This window comes from Synchiropus splendidus, chromosome 1 (assembly GCF_027744825.2).
Source record: "Synchiropus splendidus isolate RoL2022-P1 chromosome 1, RoL_Sspl_1.0, whole genome shotgun sequence".
Lineage (NCBI taxonomy): Eukaryota > Metazoa > Chordata > Actinopteri > Syngnathiformes > Callionymidae > Synchiropus > Synchiropus splendidus.
Genome location: NC_071334.1, coordinates 46,347,609 through 46,373,335, shown reverse-complemented (window position 1 = coordinate 46,373,335; position 25,727 = coordinate 46,347,609). Strand labels below are relative to the sequence as shown.

The window sequence follows — 25,727 nt, the reverse complement described above, 5'->3', positions numbered from 1 at the left end:
GTGCTTCATTTCCGCCGCCGGTGGACGAGAAGAAAGCCACGTTCTTGTTGATACTATTTGAGACCATATAAATAAATCAAACATACTTTGTGAAAGTGCGGGAGAGAAGGTATGTGTCAGGGAGAGTGTGCGCTGGCTTCCCTCTTCTTTGAGTCGCCCTTCTTCACCTAACGTCTGCGATAATTTATCACTCCTCCTAGCTTGGCTGACAAACTATTTGCAGGAAAATGAGTTTTTCCGCCACGGATTTGTCCTCTGGGAATAGAAAGGGGAGCTGCTGTGTTTTGACTCCATCTCACACACAGACCCACGCACACACTGGCACATCAGACACACACTGACTGGGGTCTCCAGTATTTATTGGGGGGAGGAGGAGCGCTTAAGATAAATGAGGTAAATTAATAGAGTCACTGAGGGAAGAGATCTGCTTCCGCACCAGCAGATCTGCAACTGACACGCAACAGAGATGAGCAGCGAACACCACATCCACTCCACTTGGTCCTCCTTCACCTGCCAGGCTTCTCTCCCTCCCCTTCTCTCTCTTTGCTCTCCCCCCTTGATCCCCCCTTTGCCCTCCCACCGATGACAAATGTAACACTCAGACAAACAGCGATCAGGGCCATACGGCATAATGTCAGCTTAGATCAACACTGGGACAAAAGCAAATATCACAACATCAACACCACATCCCTCTCTCTCTCGCTCTCTCTCCCTCTCTCTCGCTGGGTGTGTGGGAGTGCCATTATTACGGCGTCTGGCCCGGGTCACTGGATTCCAATCTCACTTTCAACCTCATCAACCAAGATATTGACAATGTGCTTGACGGAGAATTACACGACAGTAAAGGCCTAATTACGTTGCTATTACCGTGGGCCATCCATAATCGTCCAACATGACATCATCAGCGCGACCTCGCAGCGGTAAATCTGCCGCCACCCTCAAAGCCTGTTAGCAGCTTCGTGATAACGCTCAGCGCCACTTCGGCTGACAATGTGAAGCCACACTGCTACACTCATGAGTGTTTCACAACAGCAGCCATCAGACAAGACCACGTTCAGCGACTAGAGTTAGATTCAAGAGTGTCAGACTCGGGGCCTGTGGCCAGTGACATCAGCCTGTTTTAAATAGTCCACCACGGCCACAACGCCAACTTAAGGTCCCACAATGCAAGTGTTGAAAGTCAAACAGAAAGGAAGGTTCACGAAACAGTTTTCGGTTTTGGAGTCGAGATTAAGATTCTGCAATCCTTATGTGAACGTTTACAGTCAAGATGTGAACATTAAATGATCGTAGTAAACCCGATCTTCTGCACTGACTGAAATCATTCTGGGGTTTCTAGTCAATTTAAAGATGAACGTCCAACTTGTATGTGCAGATGCCATGAGAACTACAAGAGTAACTTGTTGAGGCTGTTGAATATCATCTGATGAAGGCGTGGAAAACAGTAGTAAATGCGACATTAAAATGGAAAACTTGGGTAGATCAGATAATAGAGGAGGGTTCATTTGTTACGCCCAGTAAAGGGCAGGTTGTAATATAAGAAAAAAATGAATAAACAAAGTAAAAAAAATAAAATAAAAGTTTCAAAAACAGATACAGGAACAGATCATAGATATACTTTAAAGACTGTAAACTACATAAAATACTGATAAAGTAGAAAAATGGTATACTACAAATTGTAGTTATTCACCAAAATATGAACAAAATATTAATGTTATTCCATAAAAGAAGTAGGGGTGGGGGGATACTGAAATCTGCTGGCGGCCAATAAGAAAAAAAAAAGATTATAAAAAGTATAACATGAAAAACAATTGTGAAAGAAAAACCATGTAACAAGCTGGAAAGTCAAGCATGCAGGACAGCAGTTTTAAATCTATGATGAAAAGTGAAAATTGTAAGAAGCCATTTCAATATTGAAAGAAGCAGGGAATGATGCGAGACAAGAGTTCAAAACTAATTTTAAAAAAAAGAACAGATGAAACTGAGAAGATTAAAAGAGAATGTTTGGAAGATTAAAGGCATGATGTATTTTTTTTCTCCTACGCAATTGAGACCCACTTTGGATCAGCTGGTAAAATGTTGTGTTCTCTTGGTGAGGAACCTCATGACTCAACTTGGTGATGGGCGTCTCCATGGACACCACCTCTCACTAAGCGGCATGAAGACAAGGTCCAGCAGTCGCCTTGATACTCCGGCTGCATTTACCAGATTGTGGGGATGTTGTTTCATGTTTTCCTTGTGAAGGTGATGCTGCAAATCAAACTCTCTGGCTCTCACTGGGCCGACTCTGGAAGCAGAAATGCAGGGTCAGGGAGATCAAGCAAACAAACGAGAAGTGAGGTTGGGAGTTTTTCACGAGTTGACAAGAGACCACCAGTCCAAAATCACACGCGGTCCCAACAAAACCGAGCTGGCCGGGCGAGCCTCTCTGTTGCTAATGGCCATTACAGCCTGTATGCTTTTGTACGGCCCACAATGGAAATCACGCTGGGATTTTGTGTGAAGCTTGCTGGCAACAGTTATTAGCCCCCAAAAGACTCAAAGGGGGGAGCAGTCAAGAGAAGAACAAGAAGATTTGGGGGTTCGGGGGTGACTGGGCGGCGTCAGCAGGAGGGACGGGGGAGGACAGGGCACCGGGTCAGAGGGCAACACCAAAGCGGAAATGGGAGGCACAAGGGGGGACAATAGAAGGGGCAGGGCTGCGACAAACAAAGCCAGAGGGAGGGTGGACGGCGCGCCGAACACAGGAAGACGAGGAAAGGAAGATGAGGGGAGCCAACACAGATGGTAAAGGCTGGGAGAAGAGGAAGGGGCGTCACATGATGGGGGGGCTAAAAGGCTATTGGCAAGACATGAATCATGACAGTAAGAGCGAGACTGGACAACCGAAACATGACTGGCCTCCATATGGCAACAAGAGCACACTATTGAAAGTGAACAGATACTCACAAGGACAGTTGTATCCTGTGGTGACCTGACATATTGGGAGCCTTTCAAGCTGCCTGGTGGCCAACAGGGACCATCCTCAGGCAGACTTTTCAAATAACACAAATAGAAGTTCTACCTGTGATAAACAATCCCTAGGCAACTGCCAAATGTCTAATATGGAATCAAACTTCTGATCTGATTATCTCTTATAAAGCCACATCTTAGAGGCTTTAAATAAACATACAAACACATTATCTGCGTAAAAACAATTTCAATAATCCTTGCTGGACTTAAAGTATGTAAAATTCCTCAAAGATTTCAAATTCTTTACATGTATGGACCCTTTTTAACAGTAAACAAAAGAAGAACTCCTTAAACTGTTTGTAGAAAGAAACTATTTACATTTAAATGTACGTGTCAATAGTTGTCGTAATGATGTGGCTGGTTTGTGACATGCTGTATATGATAATTACAGTATATAAAAAATATAAAAAATATAAGACACATGTAACGTTGAAATGCCAAATGCATGGCGGCATAGTGCACTCAGTCAAGTAATGTATAGTGAAATTCCAGCACAGCCATCTGCATAACAAAGGCGGGGAAAGTTTAAAGATGATATCTGACGTGGAGGAAATGGAAGTGTCCAAGACCTGACCCCTGGGGCGCCCCTCACTTAACGAAGCAGTTGGAAAACATTTGATCGAAGAGATACAAATAGGGAAAAAAAAGGAATGCAGCTTGGTGTGTTTCCAGCAAAGCAAACAGATGTGTATCTCTGTTAAGAACTTTATAAGAATAATACAATAAATAATAACTACTGGCAGTTGTAATAATTGTTGCTGATCATTTGCACTTTAATGAGGATGTCTTTTCAACTGGATGTGAAGTGTTTTTACTGTTTTTACTTTTATTTCAATGATACATCAACCAATAGAGCTACAAGTCACTCTTTGGTGTAATTTCTAACCATATGTTACAAACATGTACTCATTTAAAACCATCACAGTTTGTTATTTCGTCACTTGATGCTCTTTTGGCTTTTTCTAAACTGAACTAGTGTTTTTCAACAGTGAGGCTAATGGAGCGTTCCACTTGTCATCAGAATTGGCTTGTTTATATCTCAGCTGAGTTCCAGCTGACGAGTTGAAAAAGAAAGTGTTGCTAATGTTTCTCAGAGCTGCCTGTCCAGAGGATGAGCTCTACGCTTGGTGGTCCTCCAGTCAAAGCAGATCGTAGCCTAGTTTTCTGACAAGAGAAGACACGAGTGCCAAAACATTTGGGTGTCTTGGTCGGAGAAAGGAAACATTGATCCCCATGAAGGATTTGATGGGAAGACTTCCTTGTGTGGTCAGTTCAAAGGGAGGCTCGGACCACATCAACTAGTCGGACTCATGAAGAAACTTATCAATTGTAGCTTTCTTTTGCCCTTCTGAGCTCAACAGTACTATCTATTTTGTGGGTGCAAAACTAGCCAAGTAAATGACATACTCAGTGAGGACATATGTGGAATTAACTCAAAAGGATGCCCTTAAAAAATTTTAAATAAAAAAAAAAGTGTGCAGATGCTTAGCTTTGTTGATTTGGGGTCTGCAAATATTGTCCAATGGGCTTCAAGTGGTCTGTGGCCACTGCTATGAGACACCTGCTCTGAATAGAAGTCCAGAGTGGCCCATGCCCCTTGTCTCCACCTCCCTGAAACTTCAAGTACTTCTTCACTTAACAAAGAAGATTACTACTATTAAAGTGGTTATATTTAATTAAATGAATACGTAGACTGCTGTAATGCCATTTTTAAGGCTTTATTTTCGCACATGGCGAGCGCGGAAAGACGACAGGCGCGTCTCAAAGCCACTGGTCGTGCGAGGCTTTCCTGAAGTTATCAACTCGAGAAATCAAGTGTCTCTCTTGACGATACATCGACTATTGAATCAAGTGACTTCTATCCTTTGACAACGCGGAAGTTTCGTTAAATCGTATTTTGTTAACTTGCGCGATTCATGAATGAATAAATAAGTTCGTTTGCTTTTCGGATTCATTGTCGGGTTTGACTCCCTACTGACACCTGACCGTGTGTCCGTGTGTGTAGAATTCACATATTGCCCGTGCGTTTATGCTTAGGCCAAGACTCGGACCTTAAGTGTTTTAGCGTAGTAATAATAATAATTATTATTATTATAATAATAATAAAATTACCGTTGTTACTTTGCAAGTTCAGACACGCTTGCAGTAATGTGTGAGTGTGTTGTGAGTGTGTTGAACTTGTCAATGTTAGGAATGAAATGTGATTTTTCTGTTTTTTTCAGCGTTGCAGAGTTTAACCGCGATATAAATTAAGGAGTTATTTGTCGCTTATATTAATGATTATTAATAATAAAAATTATCACATCTGTTTGCTTTTTTTTTAACAATTTATTTGTAATTGTAGCGATATCTGCATTATCGCCGCCTTCCGTCGCAACTTTGCGCTTGCTGATATATCAATTATGCTCGGTTGTTTTGGGTCTGATGGCCGTAATAGCTGCGAGAGATCTCGTGGCGCGGCTGTCAGGTTCGGATCGATGGCATCTGACCAGCCTTTTGCTTAATTACACAATTAATTAGATCTACTATTAGCGGCCTAATGACCCGCAGTATTACCTGCGTCCGCGCTGTCACCGTGGGGAAATGTTGTTTTTGAAAATCTTGATCAATGAGGCTGAGCCGGACTGGAGGCAGCCCCTGGCACGATGGGCCACATAAGTGTTGTGTTGTCACAGAATAGGCGAGGCTGATACCGATCTGCGGGTTTAATCCCGTGTTAAACTCTGCGTCACCTCGCAGCTCCTCTCGCTCCAGGCGCTGGTGCCGGTCCAGAACCTTCACAGTCCTGTCACTTGTATTTATTTGGAAACACTCGCTCCATTGTGTGGACTGATCAATCAGAACTAGATAAAGATCCAGCCATCAGAACCACCTTCCACCACAGACTCGGTCCTCGAATGCCGGGTGTTTGGTAAGTGAAGTTTGGTAGCTCAGGTCGGTGCCGTCGCTCTGGTTCTGGAGGTGTTTGTGTTTGTTTAAACCCACTGGGATAACAACAAGGGGCGCGTTTTAAGTTGGGACCTCCTGCAGAGATCACACCAACTCCAACTGAGGACACTTTCCACGGCCGCATTCTTCGCAGAAGAAATGTTTCTTTGGACATTTACTGCAAATAAAGTGATGACGTCATTGATAAGCCACTGAAACGCGCAAAATGTAAAGGTAACAAGAAAGCAGATTATGATCATCACAAATAACAACAGTGCTGTTATTTTTGAGGAATACATGTGTGTTAATACCATAGTTTATATTATCATTCAAACATATACGTGTGTCACTCAGTCAATATTTGATCTCTCAATATCATAAAAATGAACTTGACATTGACTGTTATTCTTCATCGCTTCCCCAGTTTAATACTACTACTTCTGAAATACATATTAAGTTTGTCATACGCTGTTTTAGTAATTTAGTAATTAATTAAACATAAACTTGAATTCGACTTCGTGAAACACTTCAAAATATTGCGACACATATTTAACTTCAGGGTTGAATAAAGAGACACATCAGCATTCCTTAGATAAGTACGAAGGCAATAAGGTCACTAAATGTAAAAATATGAACCGTCCGATTTGGATTTTGTCAAAATTCCCATGATGTTTAGTTGGAGCACATTTAAAGTTTCAGATAAAGAAAAACAAGTTTGCACTGCATTCTTTCTATTGAGTGTTGATAGCGGAAATATTAAGTTTACTGAACTATAAAAACACACCCCTGACTTTAGCTTAAAATAATAATACTACAATAAATAATAGTTAAAATAATGCTACGGTGGTTGCATACAAATTGTGGGTGCATACACAGTGAGTGTGCGCGTTAAAGACGGACGCCCAGTATCAATCCTTCAATGCTGCATTCAAACGCTATTTAGATTCGTCACATCACACACTCGCAAAATGACTACACAAAACGGAGGAACAATTTCAAATTCCATGCGTTTATTTAAGCCGCTGCGATAGAATCATGAAATTAATCTGTAAATTTCTCGGCGTAATCTACCTGTCCACGGGGAAACTGTGACTGATCTCAGCGAGTCAAACCTTCAACTGCGTGTAAACGAGAGTTCGGCTGCGGATGGAGACAAAGTCGTCTACCTGACAGTGTGTGTGTGGCTCCGCCCACTTGCGCTCCTCCTCCAATAGCTTCAGGCCTGCGTCCAGTGCCCAGCGCCTGTTGGATAAAACCCGCAGCGCGCACACACACCCGCTCACACACACACAGCACCGGCTGCCCGTAAACACACACTCGCGCCTGACACGGAGAGTCCCATCACTTGGATATTAGCTGATACATCTGCCGGAATAGCGAATATCCTGCTGACGGAAGGTAAGATTTGTCTCAGTTACCGAGGATGACTTCCCATCCAGTCGGATGCATCTGGTTTATAATCCCGACTCTCTCACTTGATGTGTAGCGGTGACATTCCAGTCCAAAACAACGACTGAGGTGAACGCGCGATGATTGTAATCCACGAGAGGGTGTTTAAACACAGGAACAGAAAAGTCCGTTTTTCTGTGTGTCGCGTTTTTTTTATAGCACGATATTTAAGTAACCGTTAAATGTAACGGCACGACATCTGCGTGATACTTTCGCGAGCGTAAGTTTGACTTCTCTTTCCCCGATACAAGCAGAACCTGATCGTCTAAAATCGCATGAAGTGTCTGATTTAATTTGACAAACAGAGAGAGAAAATACAATGAATACACGCGAATAACGTACATGTAAGAATTTAAATGTATTAACTCATTAAATTACACCATTAATAAAGCATTTTTTTTACTTTTTATTATTTGAGGTACGAACTGTGAAGGAAGGGTTGAAAAAAAAATATCAAAAGCTTTTTGAAAAACGAAATGACAGAAAGGTAATCGTGAGATGCAAATATAGATAATTCATTTTAACTATCTTGGCTTCCAGATCGCAGTACAATTGCAATATTTAATTCTTTAATTAATATCAATGAGTTCGGATAAACGATTCACAACTTCTGTTTTGAGAAAGAAAAAAAACAGTTCATGTTCAACACTGGATTACACGTCTGGATGCAATTTTAGAATCGTATAATACATATTTTGTAATGTGTAACGTAATGTAATGTGTTATCACTAGTAATGAATAAGAATTATTTATGTACCATAAAACTTGAATGAATTAGTAATTAATATTTTTCTATTTTTTTCTCCAAGTTTTTATTTGTTGTAGAATAATTTTGCTTAAATATTACCATCATTTTGGAAGTGGTGTAAAAACACCTTGATACAGAAGTGAAATGAAACCAGTCGGCTGCGGCCGCACATCACCATGACAAAAGTTAATTTAAGCACAGTTGGATTTAGCGCTGGGGAGTTAATCTTGTTAGCAAAACATCCACACAGTCGGAGTCCAGTCAAAACTTTCCCTTCCTGAGGTTTATGAAAGCCCACACACTCCGAATTCACAAAGAAAAGTACAAGAAACTACAAGCACTGCCCTTTGAACATCAAATTCTATTTCAATTGCACAATTAAAGTGTGCATATATGCAGATGACACTCTGGTGTTGCTCCAAATAAAGCTGTTTTTTTACGTGATTCATGTCGCTGGCGGCGGGTTTAGTTACACATGGAACAGGTTGGAGGAGCAGACGGAGTAAACAAGAGCCACAGATGCGCGACAACAATTGCCAGCATTCATTTTCAACACATTTACAGTCTTTTAGGGAACAGATTAATACGCCTTGCCCTTCAGTCATCCTCAAATACCTGAGATGTAATTGATATGACAGTGAGTGGGTTTGGGTTTTTTTTAGAAAAAAAAACGGTGTAAAATTACTGGTCAAAGGCCCCATCATCATCAAGATCATTGAAATACTTCAAGTTCTGTGCTTACTTTCACCAACAGGAATGAAAAGATGTTGAAAACTTGTTCCCTACCGATATCTAGGAGATGATTCTTGAAGCCTTTTTTGCATTTATGGCAACGCGATGGCTCCAGACAGCTCCAGAGAGGTCCAACACAGAGGACCTCCAGCTGTGTGTTGATCTTTCCAAAAAGTCACCCGCTCTCTCTGGCTTTCCCTCCCGCAGCGCTGAAGTGGTGAAGCGGCAGACTGATGCCAGAGCAGGTGAAGTGAAAACACTGTGACTGTGAGACACTCAAGAACCCAGAACTCAGGGATATGTCCAGTAACTCCGGAAGAGGTAAGTCAAGAGCACAGACCACCATGACACTTCAAATGCAGACCTGCTTTGTGTTCTGTATTCGTCTCAGTTCACCTAAAAAACAGCAAAGACTTCATGATCAACACCATGAGGCTGACCATTCTTTTCATCTTCTTCCTGTCCATATATATATTGTGGCTTATTTATTTACTTTCACGCACATCTTTTTAAAAACATTAACCTCAATACGATTTTATTTTTAGCGCCTCGCTTATAGTTTAAGTTTGTTTATGTAGCTATTCTTTCAGTTGTTGCCACTGGATTTGTTTCATACATCAGAGGCCTTTCTTAATAAATAAATAAAAATAAATATATTGAGAAATTTGAATGGACTGTCACAAGCTATCGCCCTACAGCTCTGATAATATTTGAATCTTTTCTTAATGTCACAGCAAATACACTAAATCTGCATATAATTAATTCATTTAGATTTTTTGTTTGGTTCATTGCTACACAGCTAATATATTAGCGTAGTTTGCGTATGAATTTCACATTACGCACCCATTCATATACATTAATTAAATTAAAAACCTTGAAAACTATTTCTATAATTCTTTATTCAGTGATGTTTTATACCTAGACAAAGGCATTATTTGTACTGCTCTTCATTCGTAATTTAGCTTCTACTTTTGGGTTTTATATTATGTACATTTACATCATTACATCATTATCCCATGTTTGAATGTCGAGGTTATTTCATTTTTTTTTCAGTTGCGCCTCTTAGTTTCTGTCCCAGGGGTCACCCAACTTTGTGAAACTGCGAGCTACTCCAGCGGTACCTGCTTGATAGAGACTTGCGAGAGACAGATGCACAGCATATAGTTACGGCTGCATGACTTGAAGGAAACGCTATAGCTAAATGGAACATTGGATCATTGTACCCACTGCGTGGCTGACTCCTGTTATAGATTGTCGGCAGCACAAGTTCACACACAAGAAATACTACACTCACACTTTAATTAGTTTGCCAGAATCCAAAGCACCTCTTGTTTACAGTGACTAAGTGGAGGCCATAGTTCTCCTTCTAATCTGACAGACTTTCATTCGAAGTGCTTTTTTCGTTTTTTACACCAGCATCCGTGCAACTTTTGTTTGTAACCAGAACGATTCTATTCACAAAAGTCACGCAGACTGATCAACCTATATTCCTATGTGTTTTGAAAGGCTGCTTTGTTGAAGTGTGCACGGCAGTTTTGAGCACGTGCACATGCTCCCCCCCCCCTCCACCTCCATCCCATCTCCTCACCCCTGGGGGGCTGCTCCTCTTTAATATCCTGCAGGTTGATGAAGCTTGGCGGGGAGATTTTTTTGCACACTCGGCTGGCAGCGTTAATAGACGCTCCCTCCCTCTGCCTCCACGTTTGATGTGGAAATGAAAGCTGGGAGAAAAAGGCAGCGGCCCTGAATGGGTTAAATCAAAAAGGAGTCGCCGGCGTGCGCAGGACTGATAGTTCAGGGAGGCTGGAGCTGCCGTGATGCAGCTGCTGTCCTGCTCTGAAGGGCTCTGTTGAGCAAAGCTCAGATACAAACACGCCAAGGAGAGTTTGTCTGATAGTGTTGATGCCTTATAAACACCAAGTCTGGACAACGTGGGCACCTATTCATTCTGCTGTGGTATGTTTATATTGTGTGCACTTGGTTGCACTAAGGGTCAATGGGGTCACTTCGGAAAGCACCTCGACTTTCCCACCTGAGCAATAATGGGGAGACTCACAGCGGCTAATATGCACAATTGTGCCGCATGCTACATCAAAATATAGACTGATCCACGTGTACTGCAACAATCAAAATCAATTCTGTGTGGCAGGTTCAGATTTGACTTAAATTGTGCCACAAGTATGTAGTATTACAGTACAGAAAACAGAAAAGTCTCATCATGATCTGGGGAAAAACGCAAAGAATTTTTAAAATGATATAAATGATAGCAGCAGAACTCTAGGTTACAAAAGCAAATAACATAGAAAACATAAAAAAACTATTCAAATTAAATTGTAAAGATGTATTGCAAAATCATTCCATTTAATTCAAGAGTTTGAATATAGCAAGAGGTACTGGAGAAATGCGTAATTTGCAGTATAAAGTGAGTGATGAAGACAAGAAATTCTGACAAAAATAGCAGAAAATATTACATACAAAATATATATAAAATGGTAAAAAAAAAAAATAGTAAAATAAGGAAAAAAGACAGTAAAAAACAGATATATTATAAAGAATAACTGATGAAAAAAAAATGTACTTGATCAGTGATAATAGTCTTTGCAAACTTGTACTCCATCTTACCAACTGTGCTGGTCATGACAGTTTTTTCCCAATTCGCTGTTAAAGAGCAAACAAATACACAAACATTTAACTCCTCCACAGAAACCCTTAGATTTGTAGTTTAATCACAGCAACTCCTTAAATCTCTGCGGAAACAAATCCCCCAACTTCATTCACTGGCTTTCTTGTAAGAATATGCATATTAAATGCATATTAAGCATTAAAAGTCACAGCCTTTTCATGACTTGGGAGAAATTAAGAACCATCCACAGCTCAAACACAAAGAAACTCCTGCTGAGGAACTAGTCTTGCGGGAGGTAACCAGAGTGCCAGAAGCCAGCCCAAAACATGCAATGATGTGTAATATTTACGGTCTTTAATAACCAGCGGTCTATAATCCTTCAAGTCAGTCACCTTGGTGGACATTAATGTTTAACCTGACTCGTGATTCTTCCATCAATAATTGGTCAAAGGTTTCACTGGCAGTTCTGGAGTGGTGACACAAAAAAATACAGTCTTTTTCAATAGGGCATGAGATTTGTAACAAACTTGGGCAAAAATGATGGTATTTCATCAATTTGAATATTTGACTGTCTTGACTTGTGTGTTTGGTTGTAGAGGCTCTTGTTCCTTGACATTTATAAGTGTTCATCCCCCCTTACCCCCCAGGTCATGGGGGACTTAACCAACTAGGTGGAATGTTTGTTAACGGACGTCCACTACCGGAGGTCATCCGGCAGCGCATCGTCGACATGGCCCACCAGGGGGTCCGGCCCTGTGACATCTCCCGGCAGCTCAGAGTCAGCCACGGCTGCGTCAGCAAGATCCTGGGACGGTGAGAAGGCCGGCAACTCGACCCGTCGCCTGGGGTCTCTGACCAGCCCAGGTTTGACAGACTTGTTCTTTCAGTTACTACGAGACTGGCAGCATCAAGCCCGGGGTGATCGGAGGTTCCAAGCCTAAGGTGGCCACTCCCAAGGTGGTAGAGAAGATTGCAGAGTACAAGAGGCAGAACCCCACCATGTTTGCTTGGGAGATTAGGGACCGACTGCTGGCGGAGGGGGTGTGTGACAGCGACACAGTGCCCAGCGTGAGCTCCATCAACAGGTGAAACACACAAAGAACCGTCTTCCCCTCTCACCAAACCAAATAATAAACATGCCATTATCTTCTGTCTTGCAGAATAATTCGAACTAAAGTCCAGCAGCCCTTCAACCTGCCAGTGGATGGAAAAGGCCTGAGCCCAGGACACACCTTAAGTAAGCTTCTACTCCCCTGCCTCACTTCCCTCCACCATCACCCACCATCTGATGTTGAAGGATTAAGATTAGGCAGGAAGCGTGCGCTGTGTTCAGTGGGATTAAACCTGTGACCTTCGCCTCACTGAGCTCATTTGTCATTAAAAATCTCTGTTTTGTTCCCCTCTAGTTCCCAGTTCGGCTGTCACTCCACCTGAATCCCCTCATTCGGACTCGTTGGGCTCCACATACTCCATCAATGGTCTGTTGGGGATCCCCCAGCCCAGCACGGACGGGAAGAGGAGCCATGATGACAGTAAGAGTCGGATTTGACATTGGTTTTTGGGAGTCATGCTCTGTTTGGGTTCTTAGATGTTGGTTCTTGGGTTTGGATGGTTGGTTTCTCAAATGGTTCCCCATCACCTCTTCGTCTTGTCCATCAGGTGACCAAGAGAGTTGTCGGCACAGCGTGGACTCCCAGGGAAGCAGCGGCGTCCCCAGAAAAACCATGAGAGTGGATCACTTCTCTTCAGCCACACAGCACCTGGACTGTGGGTTCGATCGGCATCACTACCCCCCTGACTCCTTCAGCTCTGCCTCCGGCAGCAAACAGGAGCAGGTGACCGCTGGTTATATGATTTTTAGATGTTTTTCAGAATATTTCCCTCGCAGCTAACCGTTGCTCTTCCTCTCCAGACGCTCTACCCATTGTCCCTTATCAACGGCAGCTTAGAGGAGGCCAAAACCAGCCTCTCATCTTCCAGCTCCGCCATCGGACGGAACCTCCACCAAAGTTACGCCATGGTGACCGGTAAGACTCCCGATGCCTTTGACCTGACACACGTCAACACACTTTTATTTCTGTTTCATTTCATCCGTTTTTGTTTATCACTCATCACTCATCTTTAATTTCTGTTTCCCCGAACGCCGGCCCACCCTCAGACTCCCTACAGTCCCTGCCGCTCTGTTTGAAACAGGAAATGTCCCCAGAGGTTACGAGCACCAGTCCCTCGCCAAACATGGCAACGCCCAACCTGGCCTTTCTGGAGATGCCGGCGCTGCAGAAGCCAGTCAGCAGCAGCTGCAGCAACTCCAACCACCATTTCACCAACGCCTTTAACTCATTCTCCCATCATACACCTGTGTACGGCCAGTTCAGCAGTCAGTCAATCATCTCAGGTAATGAAGCCATCCATGTCATTCACATTCACATCAGAAGCAGAAAAGTGCTCCATAGTGCATCCCTGAATGAGGTTGAAGTACATTCTATCAGTGCAGACCTTTCCGTGAAGGTAACTCAGCTGTGAGTGATTCTGTCGATCACGTATCTTATAAGAGCTTCCTGTTTCTTTCACAGTCGGTTATCTCGATCAGCTTCATTTGTGCAGATTTATGGAATGTCAGCAGTGCCAGAACAGTGGAAATATATTTCAAAATACGCAAAAATTGGCATCAATATAGTCAACTTTAAGCCTATGAGGCCATAAACACTCAGAGAAATAAAATGGAAAAATGGAAAAAATAAAATGTGGATAAAAATGGAAATGCGTGAGGGGGAAAAAAGAGTTGTTGGGAAATGCAAATAAACAAATTTTAAAAAATCGGATATATGCATTTCCTTATCTATATTCTTATTTCTTGTGTGTATTTATGTCCTTATAGGCTAATAGATGACTATATTTATGCCAATTTTTACGTATTTCGAAATGTATTTCCACTTTGTTTCCAGTTTATTGTTTCTTTATCTTTTAATTCTGGCAATCCTGGCATTCCATACTTCTTTAGCGCTCATCTGTTGCATCTGGCTTCATACCACAATTTTGTGTCTCTTGCTGTGCAAACCAGCTTGGTGTTGTTTTTGAGCTCCATCTTGGCTATTCAAATCCGTTGCTAACACTTAACACTGTCTCATACAGTTAAGTGTTTGATAATCCATCGAATACTGGATTATCCTTAAGAAAGACGAGTATATCAAACAAAGGTTTCGATGGAAACTTGCTGTACCCACACCCAAATGAAGCTCTCTGTTTATTCTATAGAGTAACATAGCCTTGACTAGCCAAGCATAGCGACCAATAGCCTCAAGGTCCATTAAAGGTTAGCTAACGTGAACCAGCAACAAAAAAAACATATCTTCAGTGAATCTGTGCTTGGAGGGACTTTGCATGTTGCGTTGTACTTGTGTTTTCAGAGCAAACAACAATGTGTTTCTGTGCTACTTTAGGCCGAGACATGGTGAGCTCCACCCTCCCCGGCTACCCGCCTCACATCCCCTCACCTGCCCAGACCGGGTACTCCTCCTCGGCCATCAGCGGCATGGTAGCAGGTGAGCGCCACATGTTCTACCTTGACTCTATAGATCCACCTGGTACAGACGGTGAGGAATGGCAGGATGAGGAGGAGCCCTGGCAGAGACGGAGGCTTGTCGATAAAGAAGGAGACAGGCAGAGTTAATGAGTAGCCTTACCAGCTTGGTGGAGTGTGCAGTTGTGTGTGGGTGCACATGGGCCCAGGGGGTACGAGGAACAGGCTGGGGGTTCCGCCCTGCTGCCCACACCCCCTCCACCCAGACACCTCTGACCACACATCGCCATGGGAACCAGGGGGCCCAAGAGGGAGATGCAAGGGTGGTGGAGGGGGTGTAAGCCTGGTATGAACGTATGGGAGGAGGTCTTTGTGATGTGTGTGTGAGTGTGCATACGAAGCGCATGCCAGGGTGTGTGTGTGTGTGTGTGTGTGTGTGTGTGATGTGCAGTTTTATTTGAAGTCTGCCCTTCGAAGCGCGAAATGAGAGGGTCTGATTTATTATTTTTCTGGTGGGCTCCGCTGTGTGGAAGCGTTGATACACAATTACTGAGGGAAAGGGGGGTTTAGGACAGGAGGAGGAGGTGGGAAGCATGGGGATTCATTCCAGCCAACATAATTACCAATTAGATATTGGAATGTTTAAAAAAAAAAAAGAGGAGTAGCGACGAAGGCTGGAGCAGGAAGTGGACAGGGAAGGGAAAAGGAGGAGGAGGAGGGTAGAGCTTGAGTGATGCGAGGGGCCGAGCTGCATGCATGCACCGCTGCGCTCCTGGATCTCGCCCTCCACCGTCCACCTGCACCACAGATTAATGGTTTACAAGCTCCACTAACTGTTGGTGAATTATGAGCCAGAGTTGTGCGGACACAGGAACACACAAAACAGCTCAGCGGACCGTCTTCTACACAGTCTCGGTAACACACTTGTTGTTTTCGCTGCTTCGTCTGACAGTGCGCTCTCATACCAGCAGGTGCAGAATACCCCAGTCAGACCTACAGCCACTCGCCCTACAGCTCCTACAGCGAAGCATGGAGGTTCACCAACTCCAGCATCCTCGGTGAGTGCTCTCTGCTCGCTTGTGAACGCGACCTTCACATGGGATCAATGACGAGTTTGAATGTGATGCAGGATGAGCTGGAAACGCGTGACTCAGTCTGAACTAGAATATGAATCACCACTTACAGGAAGTCACCTGACCCCCAGGACTGGAAACTACATGCCATGCTGTTGTTCACTTCAGCATTTTAAGATTCAAATTTCCATCAATTAAATTCCCTCCCTGGTTATAAATGACGCTCTTTCTACAATTGAAACACAAACCTACACTTATTTCGAAATTAAATTTGACTTTTGAGAAGTCATAAACAAGTGGAAATATACTTATGCAGGAAGTCTTCTCTTTTCGTTCTTCCTAAACAAATTGGAGAATGTGGAAAACCACAACACAAACCTAAACACATTTAGTTGACTACATCAACATATTTGATCATTCCAGGGGCGACATGTCAAGAATGTGCCGAGGAAAAAACAGAAAACTGAATCCAAACTTCTCAATTCAAACTGCACAGAGTAATGATTTGCTATCAACGTAGCTTTTCTTCACTATGGCGCCTCCTGAATTAATTCTCAGTGGCATTTTCGATAGCTGGAAGCAAAAATAATCTCTGTAATTAGAGAAAGGGACGATCGACTGTAGATTTTGGTGGAGTAATTGTTTTGCACTCATTAGTAAAAACAATGGTGAAATTAGGAGGCTGTTGGAGTAAAGCTGCTGTACACGGAAATGACTTTGTTGGGCAGCTAAATCACACAAAACGATTTTGAAAAAGAGATACGTGTATGTAAGGTCATTAGCGCCTGAGTTGAAGGGGACTAAAATAATAAAGTGTCAAACTCATGGCCAAGGAGCCAAATCTGGACAGACAAGTCACTTTAGGTGACGAGCAAAAGCTTGAAAATTCTCAATTCTCAAACCAACTCACCTTGACAATGATGCTGAGGCGTACAAAGCTGCTTCCTTCTGTTTGATGTGGACAGGGGGGAGTTGAATTTAAGTTAAAATTATTTTGAAAAACACGGTCTGAACCCTGCAGCTTATACAACGACGTAGCTAATATATGGATTTTTTAAAATGTTGAGCGTCGTCACATCAAACTGATAAAATCACAGGTGTTTTATTGACCTCAAACTGCATTCGCCCACGTCCAGAGCTCCACCAGCAGAGCCGATCTCCTGGAGGATCGGAGACAAGAAGCAGCAGCTGTGACCGGCTGTGGTGTGGGAACTTCGGACACGTGGGCAAAACAGCGCATTTTGAGGGTTTTAATGTAAATAAAGAGGAGTTCATGATTCAAGTTCAAACACAAGGACATTGCCCAGTTTGTTTCATGAGTCAGTCTCCATGCTGGTTTTCTAAACTAGTTTCCCTCGTGCATTTCATGGTGCAGACAGCACCACTGCACCCACGGCTTATAGACCGCTGCAACTTATGTATTAACAAGATCCATTTCCCTTCTTAAATTTAGTGGGTGGGGCAAATATTCCAGTGTGCTCTATACACCCGACTTTACGGTCATAAAAAGGCTTGTTATGTTGCTGTACGTGTTTGAGAAGAACATGGGTAAATATGAGTCAAGAAAGTCTGATGCCTGAACTGCCCCTAATCCTGCTCTTTCTCCACCCACAGGTTCACCCTACTACTACAGCACGGCGTCACGTACGGCGCCACCATCAGCCGCCTACGACCACCTCTAGTCTCAGCTGCGATCGGGTCTCACCTGATATGAACTCCACAGTTGACCCTTGCGTCCGGTCGCCGCTCATTATTTATTCGTTTTTTTTGGATTCCCTCCACGGTCCAGGGTGACGTTTACACATCAGCAAACTCCCAGAAGCCTTATTTCCACACGGTGCACATACACTCGCATCTTCAAGCAGTTTGGGCCAAAGACTTTGTTTGTCAGACATCCATAGCACGACGCCAGTGGACTTGGGATATGCAACTTTGTACTGAACTATGCCTGCTTCTGTTTACGATGTTTTCTTTTTGTCGTTCAATTGAAAATATTGTGATTCTCAATGAGTGTCTGCTTGCAAAAACTGATTGTTTGACTTGCTTTCTCTCCAGATGACTAGACCCCTGCCGGGCCTCTCGGTGCCCTCATGTAACCCCTGAGGATGATGTATCTGTTTAGCAATATGTAAATATTGTAAATGACTGATGACTTATAGAAGAGTGATGCAGTTAAACTCAGAGGGGGACAGCGACCAGGCTCAAAAACTAACTGCTATTCCATTGACTTTCATTTGTTGTCATGCTGGTGTTCTAATTTCTGACAAGAACTGTGACTATTTTTTGGTAAACTGGTTATTAATATTGTTGCAGATGTAAATATTGAATTTCTAAAGAATTATTTTAATTAAAGCATGAAAAAGGAGACATATTTCGGGCACTGTGGTCTTTGTGGCACGACTTTGGACTATGATCTGCTCAGTATATGATTATCATTGGTTATAAATGAGTATTATCGTGTCTGAATCAAATTCAGACTTGTCTCCAGCGAGTTTTCAGAACCTAACAAAAGAAAGTAAAATACTTCATTGATCTAGGGAGCTGATTCACGGATTGAAGATGTTAAAGAAGGCCGAACCACAGAGCGCAGGCTTCACTATTACTACTAAAATTGTGTGTACAATCTGGTGATAAGTCAGTTCCCAGCAGGGCCAGTTGGAAGAGAGGCAGACACCAACCATCCATCCACTAGTCAAGGTTTTAACAAGGGATCATTGAGCAGCACCTGAGGCATGAAAAATGACGTTCTGAAAAACAGAAATTAAGAAGTTACACTCCACTGGACTGATTGTTAACTTATGATTTAGAATTAGAAACCATAACAACAACTAAACCAGAGGAGGATGAAAAACGCAGTCTTGTTTCACTGATACTATGTCAATCACTGCACAGTTACACAGACAGAATATCTACACACACATCCCAAACACGCCCAATAAAGATACTCTTCTAATATGATAAGGATTAGTCATTTTTACTATAATATAATCCTATTGCTTCAATGTACTATATAGCTGTGTCCAGATGTAAAGAAAATAGCACATAAATTAATTACCTCCGGTCACTTTATATTTATTTATTTTTATTTTAGTGTCTCCAAATAGCAAACACACAATTAAAAATAATAACATTAAACCAATTGTGGAAGCTGGCAGTCATGCAGCTGCAGGTGGGAAACTAGAGTTCTATGAGCAAAAATGAAATTAAAAAATTAAATTAGATTTAAAATCACATGAATGACATTGAGATTTCTCCACTTTCTATTCATGCTGTATTTTATTATGTATTTCCTATGAATTTATTTAATGTATAAAATGAAGTGCATATTGTGATGCATTGACTTCCCAGTAAATATGGACGAACTGACTCAATAACAAAGTCAGTTCAAAAACCTGTTTTCTCACGCTAAAAAAGTGTCCAAATACAGTCTTCAAAACTGCACTTTTTAGAGGTGCAAAGGTATTTAAAGGTGTGTGTGTGTGTTATACATTATAATACGCAATTTGCGGTGTTGGAACATAATTTTCTGGAGGCAGGAAATACAAATTGTTATGTTAAAAAGTGTAGCGCGTGAAAGTTTTTTATGCTTGTCAGCTTGAGTTTCAGGTCGTGATGATAACAGCTATGGTGGCGACTGACAGAAATGCCAAATTACGTCAATACAAAGTGTAGCGAATAACCAGAAATGTTTGGCTGCATTTGCGCGAGTCAGCGATTTAAAAGGACGAAGAAATGATCCAGAAAAGCTGCGCATCTGTTTAATTTCTCTTGTATTTTCTGCATCATGTGCTTTTATTCGGCTCCATCCTCATTACTGCCGCGCGGTAACGAGTCCACGGTTCGATGCTGCCGCCGCGCACCTGGTGCAACCGCGCGCGAGGCCGCGGGAGACGGTGAAAAAGGAGGCAAGCGCGTGACCCGCGCGGCGGGGGGGGCTCCAGCGCTGACTACAGGGAAGATGTCCGCGTTCGAATCGCGCACTTTCGTTGCAATAACACGCTTCTTGAAGTTCAGCCTTGAATTTAAATCGAGTGAGACGTTTATTCATGTCAAGTTTATTTTCATTGCAGTTGACCTATATCGAAATCTTTAGAAAGGATGTTGAAAAAGCAACATATCTTTACTTAAACATATTTAGAATATCATATGATTATAGTATTATAATCTATAATATATATATAATATTTTCAGAGTTAAGTGCCTTCATTTTTTCATTCTGTCCAGTTAGGTTTGTTGCAATTAAATCATAGCGATTGTATCCTCACAACTTTACCCAGCCTCTTGAAAATGTTACATTAAAATTAGTAAGCAGTGCAAAAAATAACGTTATAAAATCACCTGGTATAAAAACGAAACTATTGTCTATCATAAGAGAACACACAGATTAATAATAATGTTGATATCATAATCATGAAAAAAACATACATTGTGAGGATTCCATTTTTTGTTTATGAATTCAATCCCACTAAAACAAGTCAGATTATCATTATTTTTTATTATTCATATATGCATTGGAATTCTTTAGCAAATAAAATCGGACATATGTGATAAAAATACATATTTATGCTAATTCCATTTTATGAAGTAGATGTTTGTTTGTTTATATATATATGGGTTGTATATATGAGCTATAAAGTACTGTCAAGAGCAATACCCGATATCAGAGGTTAGATGATGCCAGTGATGTGATATTTTGGATTGTTTTGTTATGAGATTAAATACAGGCCATTTTGCAGCCTTTTACATCCTCCTCAAAAGATCCTGGTGTTTCTCCTAAATTCATACAATTTTCCAAACAGCGTGACACTTGAACTTGACTCACTGAAGTGTGTCATACTTTTGTTGACGTGGCTGTTTAGTCCCATTAGACCAGTGCAACGTCAAGGCCTGGCCAGTCATGAGAGGAGCTCTCCAACCTAATGACACAACGCTTGAATCCTTAAAAGTCCTCCACATGAATAAGAGCGTTATCTGTTTGCTGAGCTGGATCGACTCTGACGTTCTTCTATTGACACTCTCCATCCTCTCCTCATGTTTGGCCACTTCCTGCCCACGGCAGACGCAGTGTACCTACCACGCAGTAAACTTTAAACAATAGTTGCACTTCATCCCATTGTTGTCCGAGTGTCCTCAGCCGCTCGAGACGGCCCATCAACTGAACTGGACTCTCATTCTTTCCGGTTCCTTGCTCAGGCATGCAGAAACACACACACACACACACACATCCATATACATTCAGGAGCAGGGGGCTGACACACCTTCAACCTGCTCCAGGTCTCGTACGCCAACTGAGCGCCGTCCAGAGGAAGACTGTCAAAAAACGTCAAACATTAACAGCCGCGCTGCCAGAAGAGTTAAAAAATACAACATTACCCTGCAACACGGAGGCCACAGCCCAAATGTGTTTCTCTCACTGGGCCTATTAGTGAGGAGGAATCGGGCCACAGTGCTTCTGGTAATGAGCCCGGCAGTACAATACAGGCACCGGGCCGGAACAGCTGAGGGCAGACAAAGCTGGCAGGACGGGCGACTGGGAGTCACTACATTTACCACAGCACTGTGGAGGGGAGACAGGAATGTTGGTGTGATATAACTGCAGAGAAGGCATGTGTGCCATTACCATTATGGGGACCGGCTCCAAGACAGAACAAGGGGCCCCTGGAGAAATCGCTGCCAAAAAGGCAGCAGAGGAGTGTGTGGCAATCAGCGGGGATGACGGGTCTGGGTTGTCCTGCGCCAGTCATCTGGAAAGTTCGCCACTTATCTCCAGGACCGAGGCGTCGGCCAACCAATTCAACCTGGCAAATAAGTATTATGTAGGCTGACAGAATTTGTCTGTCCAAATGAGCTGCAGAACACACCGTTGTTCTAAACTGAGAATGGCGGGCGGCGCCGCCTCCTCGCTCTGGCTTTTGTGGCCGCTGAGTGCAACAGCGTGTTTACAGGACACTGACATTTCGTCTGAGGACAAAGCGTCTTTAATTGTTAGAGCCATTCTTTGCTGTAATCGGTTCCGTTACTTTCCAGCTACTGTTGGACCGAGCCTCACAAACAACTTTGGTCATGGAGACAACAATGCCAGAATGTGAGGCTGTGTTCCATTTCTCACCCTAACACCAGCACTTGGTTCTGAGCGCCCTGCACTATGAAGTGCCCTCCGACGACCAAGTGAAGTGACGAATTGGGAGTGAAGAATTGGGGCAACACTTCATGACGTCACGCGGAAAGACGTGTTGTTGTCTGCCGTGCTGTGTTATGTTTCCTGCATATCGAGCGTCGTTGCAACCTCTTGCATCAGCGCTGATCATCTCACTTGGTTTGGTGGACCATCGGAGAAGAAATGGGCGGAGCTTCTCCACTATGTTGCATTGCTAGATCTGTTAGAGGTATGAGGATGATAACGTTATCCTGGATGCTACGCAGCTGTTGTTTGTTAAGAAGAAATGGAAACATACTGTTGTACATACATGTCGTATTGTTCATATTGTCGGACACAGTCGACCATTTGGGTCGCAAAGGTGTGATACCAGAGAAAGTCAACAAACGTTACTAAAATGGCCCTGCTGTCTTATCCAACATTGTTTTTAGTATAAGTATAAAATCTATCCACACTTCATATTTGTCGGTTCTACATGTTTTCATAGTTCTGCCAGCATTATTGGTCAAGTAAATGCTTGTGAACCACGAAGAAAGACTTGAGCGCTTGCTTAAACTCGACGGGAGTAACACTCACCCCTGTTCTCTGTTCACCACTGTTGACCAGTAAACAAGTCACCAGTAGGAGAAGAGGTAAGTTCACATGGCTCATTTGATTCTGGTCAAAGTGAGGTGAAAGCGCACTAGAGTCCAATATCAAGATTCGCTAACCTGGACATGAAGATGTCGCTCTCTCGGGGGTCAGGAAAACACACCTGAGTGGACATGAAATGACATCCTTCCTCAGATTTCCAGGAGCCATCTCATCTCCCCCACCTCTCACCACAATGCACCTGGAACAAACGTGCCAGTCAAATGGAGCAAAGTGGTCAAACAGAGGATGTTGCTGTGTGGGATCAGCGGCAGGGGAAACACAGGTGCCCTGTGTTGGACCAGCCTATTAAACAACACACGGGCCCTGCAGGCAGGAAGCCACTATTGACTGGGAGACATCAAGAAAAACGCACCTTTCAAAGCACACACACATCCAACACTATACACACAGGTTGGATAAAATCTGGCAGGTATCAGGTACTGCCCCGAGGGAGAGGGCTGACCTGCGGAGGCCGGGGGAGTCAAACACCACGCTGACAAATAGCTCATTCACCATCCAGATAGTGCTGGTTTATCATGGCGCACAGAGGTTAACCATTATTGAGAGCTAAAATTATTCATAGACTCTCAGTCAGGGCCCTTAAAGGGCCAAGAGCCTTTGTCTTATTTGACCTCAGATGCCTCACAACAATCAATACGTTCATGCGCAGGCAGGAATTAGCCACATCACTGAAGAGGCAAAGCAGCTAGTGGCTTTCCTTGATCCACAAATAGTTCCCTCATTACTTTGGAGTATTACAGTACTTGTTTGAGTCAGCTCAGCTTTAGAATGACTACGCACATATTTTATTCAACTTCCATCCAATTCTAATGTGTGTGTCCTTGTACTCTTGTCTTCTAACCAACAGAGTGAGGACATTTCAGCTGGTCCTCACTTAGTTAAAGTTCATTTTGAGGGTTAAAACTTCAAAATAACTATTGGTTTAAGTCTGGTTCAGAGTGCTGGTTAAGGTTAGTCATGTGTTTTGCATGGTTAGGTTTAGGGGGAGAGGCTGGGGAAAGGGATATGGCAATGAGAGGTCCTCACAAAAACAGCGAAACAAATGTGAAAATAACTGGGTCATTAGAATTGGGTTTCCTAGTCTTGGTTAAGGTGTGCCATGTGTTTGAGAGGCCGGGGAATGGGCTATGGCAATGAGAGGTCCCCACAAAGATGGTGTGACAAGCCTGTGTGTGAGTGTGTGTGTGGAGGGCAAAAAGAGGTCATGCGATGAGATGCCCTTAAGCAAGGCACTTGCTCTAACTCTTTCAAAGAGAGGTTCCTGTTCTCCACTAAAACACAGAGAGCTTTCAAAGGTCTGCGGAGACTGTGATGAAATCTCCACCGGCCTGATATCTGGGTTACGGTGCTACAAGCAGAAAAGCTTGTCCGACTATAAAAGGCATCTATTCAAATATGAACAGACGTCACGTGCTCATGCAGGTGGTGAAATACATCGGACCAGATGCACAATTTCAAGGACAATGTTCTAGAAATTTCTCATAATAAATTGATTTATTTTCTTATGGGTTTTTAGATGTTTTAGGTTTTGATTTTGTTGTATTGCATTTTTTTGTAAAAAAAAAAAAAACATTAATTACAATACTGAACTTTAGATTTTCTACAGTCACATTTGCTAAAACAGACATGCTAAAGCCATAATAAACATGATGCTGACTTACTACAGTAGCCGGGCTAAATAGCATAAATTGTCTGTGGGGATAGAATGACAATTGAAGATGACAATGTAAATCAGATGCAGGGTGTTGGGGAGCGTTTTTTCTCACTAGGTGAGTACTGCGAAGGGACGCAGTAGGAAATCAGCCTCTGCAGCTTCTCAACTACAAGCTCAGTGAAAGAAAACGTCTTGGTGAGAAAAACATTTTTCTCTCTCAAATTATTTTGTCAGTTTTAAAGTTGGTTTATCACGTTGTTGAAATATTTCATGATTATGTCTTTATGCTGTTTTTTTAATGCAAAGGGAATTACTTGACTCTTTAAGTTTTTTTTTCCATAAAAACTTATTTAACTTTAAGTGTGGGTTAGGAGAAATGATAAAGTTGCCTTAAAAAAAAAAAACAGAAAGAAAGTGTGTTTAATTTATTTTTTCATAATTTTGAAAGTTGAGCTCTCAAAAAAAAAATATTAATGAAACTGCCAGTCAGTAAAACCTGAAATACTTGGGCTTCTGTTTGACTCATTTATTCGTGGGTGTCAACACAGAAAAGGCAGTCGCAGTTACTGTATAACATGATTGAAAAATGTGTATCTTTTTTTCCTCAATCACTTATGTGTTAAGCAAAGCAGAGAGGTGTCTTTCAGTGACGTCAGTGAGAAAGCTTCCACTCAGACAGAAGCAACACAATGGAAACCATGTGATCACCGCATCATCACTTGATGTTCGAGGAAACACATATCTATATTCAACAGGCAAAGTTACAGAAGTTCTAGAATTGTTTGTTTTAGAATTTTAGTTTTATTTTTGTATTTTTTTCTGCCTCATTGGAATGGAATCGTCCAAGTTCAAAAAGATTTTCCAGCTCACGAGAGGCTAAAAGAGTAGATGACGTCATGACTCTGTCTTGTCAGAGATTCTTAAAGTTCACCGGAAAAGTCAGACGAAACTCATGTTGAACAACTTGTTAGCTATAGTTGGCTTTCACCCTGCTTCTTTGTGTGAATATACATGTTAGTCTGAATCACAACTTTTTCTTCGGCGGAGCAATTGAGCGTCTTTGTGAACCAAGAGTGAAAGACCTGCCGCGACGAAGGAGTAGATGAAGGAGTTGACAGTGAGAGGGAGAAAACAAGTCGGCGCCGAAAGCTCCACTGAGAATTCAAGAGTGCTACAT

General features: G+C 42.5%; 1 protein-coding gene across 1 annotated transcript; it reads left to right on the top strand.

The window, feature by feature from the left end:
• Positions 1-7,244: 7,244 nt before the first annotated feature.
• pax8 (paired box 8) lies at positions 7,245-18,342 on the top strand. Its single transcript, XM_053874747.1, has 12 exons — positions 7,245-7,338; positions 9,077-9,190; positions 12,140-12,305; positions 12,380-12,577; positions 12,653-12,729; positions 12,899-13,024; positions 13,152-13,327; positions 13,405-13,519; positions 13,651-13,887; positions 14,933-15,034; positions 15,984-16,070; positions 17,700-18,342. The coding sequence occupies exons 2-12, from the start codon at positions 9,169-9,171 to the stop codon at positions 17,765-17,767; spliced, it is 1,374 nt and encodes a 457-aa protein (XP_053730722.1). The 5' UTR covers positions 7,245-7,338; positions 9,077-9,168; the 3' UTR covers positions 17,768-18,342.
• Positions 18,343-25,727: the final 7,385 nt, after the last annotated feature.

Coding starts and splice junctions, on each gene's coding strand:
- pax8 (XM_053874747.1), top strand. CDS start 9,169: ATGTCCAGTAACTCCGGAAGAG. Junction 13,328..13,404: donor CCGGCAGCAAACAGGAGCAG/GTGACCGCTGGT, acceptor CTTCCTCTCCAG/ACGCTCTACCCATTGTCCCT. Junction 13,520..13,650: donor AAGTTACGCCATGGTGACCG/GTAAGACTCCCG, acceptor GCCCACCCTCAG/ACTCCCTACAGTCCCTGCCG.